This window comes from Pteropus vampyrus, unplaced genomic scaffold, assembly GCF_000151845.1.
Source record: "Pteropus vampyrus isolate Shadow unplaced genomic scaffold, Pvam_2.0 Scaffold703, whole genome shotgun sequence".
NCBI classification, from domain to species: domain Eukaryota; kingdom Metazoa; phylum Chordata; class Mammalia; order Chiroptera; family Pteropodidae; genus Pteropus; species Pteropus vampyrus.
In genome coordinates this window covers 38,561-40,944 of record NW_011889484.1, presented here as the reverse complement: position 1 = coordinate 40,944, position 2,384 = coordinate 38,561, and the positions used below count along the sequence as shown (strand labels likewise).

At 38.4% G+C, this 2,384-nt stretch overlaps 1 gene segment (V, D, J or C); it reads right to left on the bottom strand.

Annotated features, from left to right (window-relative positions):
* Window positions 1–898: 898 nt before the first annotated feature.
* LOC105309254 lies at window positions 899–1,556 on the bottom strand. The segment is given in 2 exon segments: window positions 899–1,245; window positions 1,406–1,556. Coding segments are annotated over 2 exon segments (399 nt in total).
* Window positions 1,557–2,384: the final 828 nt, after the last annotated feature.

Genomic DNA, 2,384 nt, shown 5'->3' with positions numbered 1-2,384 from the left:
AATAGACAAAAATAAATTAAGCTTGAAAGCTGCACTTCCTGTCTTCCTCCTTCTATGTCATTCTACTTTGAGTGGAAAGAAGACCTTTCATAATGAATTGGGACAAGGCAAGGAATCGTTGAATGTTGGAAGCTTTGAACAGATTGTTCCGCTTATAACAAAGAGAATAAAATGTATCATTTGTCACAGTTTCTGCAGAACTTCAACATTGAGTGTGAGCTAACCATTCTTTCCCAAAGGATTAGGGGTGTTATTGACAGGTATGGCAGTCCCCTCTTGTGACTAAACACATGAATGCCTTCATTCAGATCGTAGGCAAATCCAACAACCTGCTTTTGTAAAGTTATTTTACATATAGGGAGGAGAATAGCTTAAATATGCTTATAAAGTAACAGAAAGGGCAAATAGTTTTGATCAGAATGATCACCATGTGTGACAGGACAATTTTTGCAATATTAACATGGTTTTTTGCTTTCTCATTTTTCATTCTTAAAACCACGTGATCTTTCCTTTCTTCAGGCAGTTGGGTGATTCTCTGCTCATCACTTCAAAGAGAGGATGTACAACTGGAAAAAAATATAAAGATGCTTCTCCTGACATTTTATTGAGAAAGTGTCAGCCCTGTAGGCAAACAAAAGAATCTGGCATAAACTATAAACTTAAAGATGATACAATGAAATATTACAAGCTTGCTTACATGACGAAAAAAAGCAAAAAAAAACCCCAAAAACAAAAACAAAGGCATTTTCTAAGTAGAGCAAGGGGGAAAGAAAAGAGAATTGAAGACAGCACAGAAGCTAAAGTGGCCATGGGGTCATTCTCTGTAGGACCACTTAGAAAGAAGTTTTGGGTGCTAAGTAAAATACTTCTTTGAGGAGGAAAAACAAAAGCAATGCTCTTATTCCAGAGCCCCAGCTGCAGGGTTTTGGTACAGGCTGCAGGTGCCTGGGGAGCACTGTGTCTCCACAGCACAGAGATAAGTGGCTGAATCTTCAGGTTTAGTGGCTGTGATGTGCAGAGAACTTTCCTTCTGTAACAGTGTGGCTGTTAGTCTTTTTTTCTCCTGTTTCTTTCCAACTGTGTACAGCGTGAACAGGTGTTTGGGACCTTTCCCGGGATACTGGTTATACCACTGCAGCCCTTTAAAGCTGCTGACTGTGTAACTGCAGATGAGGCTGACACCGTCTCCCTCCTGGACCTTCCGGGTCTGAGGACTCTGCTCCACCTGGTCTTCTCCACTCATCCCTGTTCAGGAAAACAATATCAGAAATGAGACAAAGCTTTTAATTTAGCAGTTTTGAAAAATTTGAGCAAGAAATTTGGGATGAGCTGAGACTCGTATCTCTTCTCCCCAGCTTTACATAAATGTGCACTTATGGTTCTCATCTCTTAACCTCCAACTTACAGCCAAGCTGAAGCCACAAGACTATGAATGCACATTCCAGCCTCTTCTCCATCCTGATAGCTCAGTCTTGATACAACCTGTAATGATTCCAAAATATCTCTTCTCTCAGGAGCTGTTTCTGTGCCTTAGTCTTGTTCTCTCATGCTCAAGAAAGCCAGCCTTTCTGTTGGCGGCTCAGCCAATCAAAAGCAAATCCTCTAATAACTTTCATGCTTTTGACACTTAAGGCATTTGTGAAATGAGGACAATGGAACCACTGCCACCTTGTTGTCACAAACGCAATTGCATATGCCCACTATGCCTTCTGCAAAGAAAAAGATTGAGGGAAGGACATTTTTGGTATTTGGTATAGATGAGGTTTAGGGTAATCATCAGAAAAGGCTTCTCTTCCTTGTACTTCTAATTGTTCCTTTGTTCTTTGTATGGCCTTTAAAGTTAAACCACTACAATAGATTATAGTGGTAGGAGTTAGAGGGTGACTATTATCCATGCAAACCAGAAACATTTTACATAATATAAATACTATGTGGTAAAAGTAAGTCTTCCTTCCTCATTTATCCTTTAGAACTACAGTTCATTCACAGGAACAACTATTTCTAAAACACACACACACACACACACACATACACACAATTTTCTAGCAAACCTCTATATAGTCCATTCTGTGCTTTGCATTTTTTCAATGTAAAATGGACACATAGCATACCATTATAAGGATGTAGCATAGTTTAATTAAGAAGTTTCATGTTTTTCCAATTTTAGATTATTGTCAGTATTTTACTACCACAGATTAGGTTGAAGTGAATATACTCATATGAAGATGTTTGCCAACATGAACATACCAATTACTGAAAGTATAAAAACTATTACAAAGGATCCATACATTTTTCATTTAATAAGTATTGCCAAATGCCTCTAAACAAGTAGTGGCAATTTACACATTTACAATGTGTCAGAGTGTCTGTTTCTCCATTCCCTT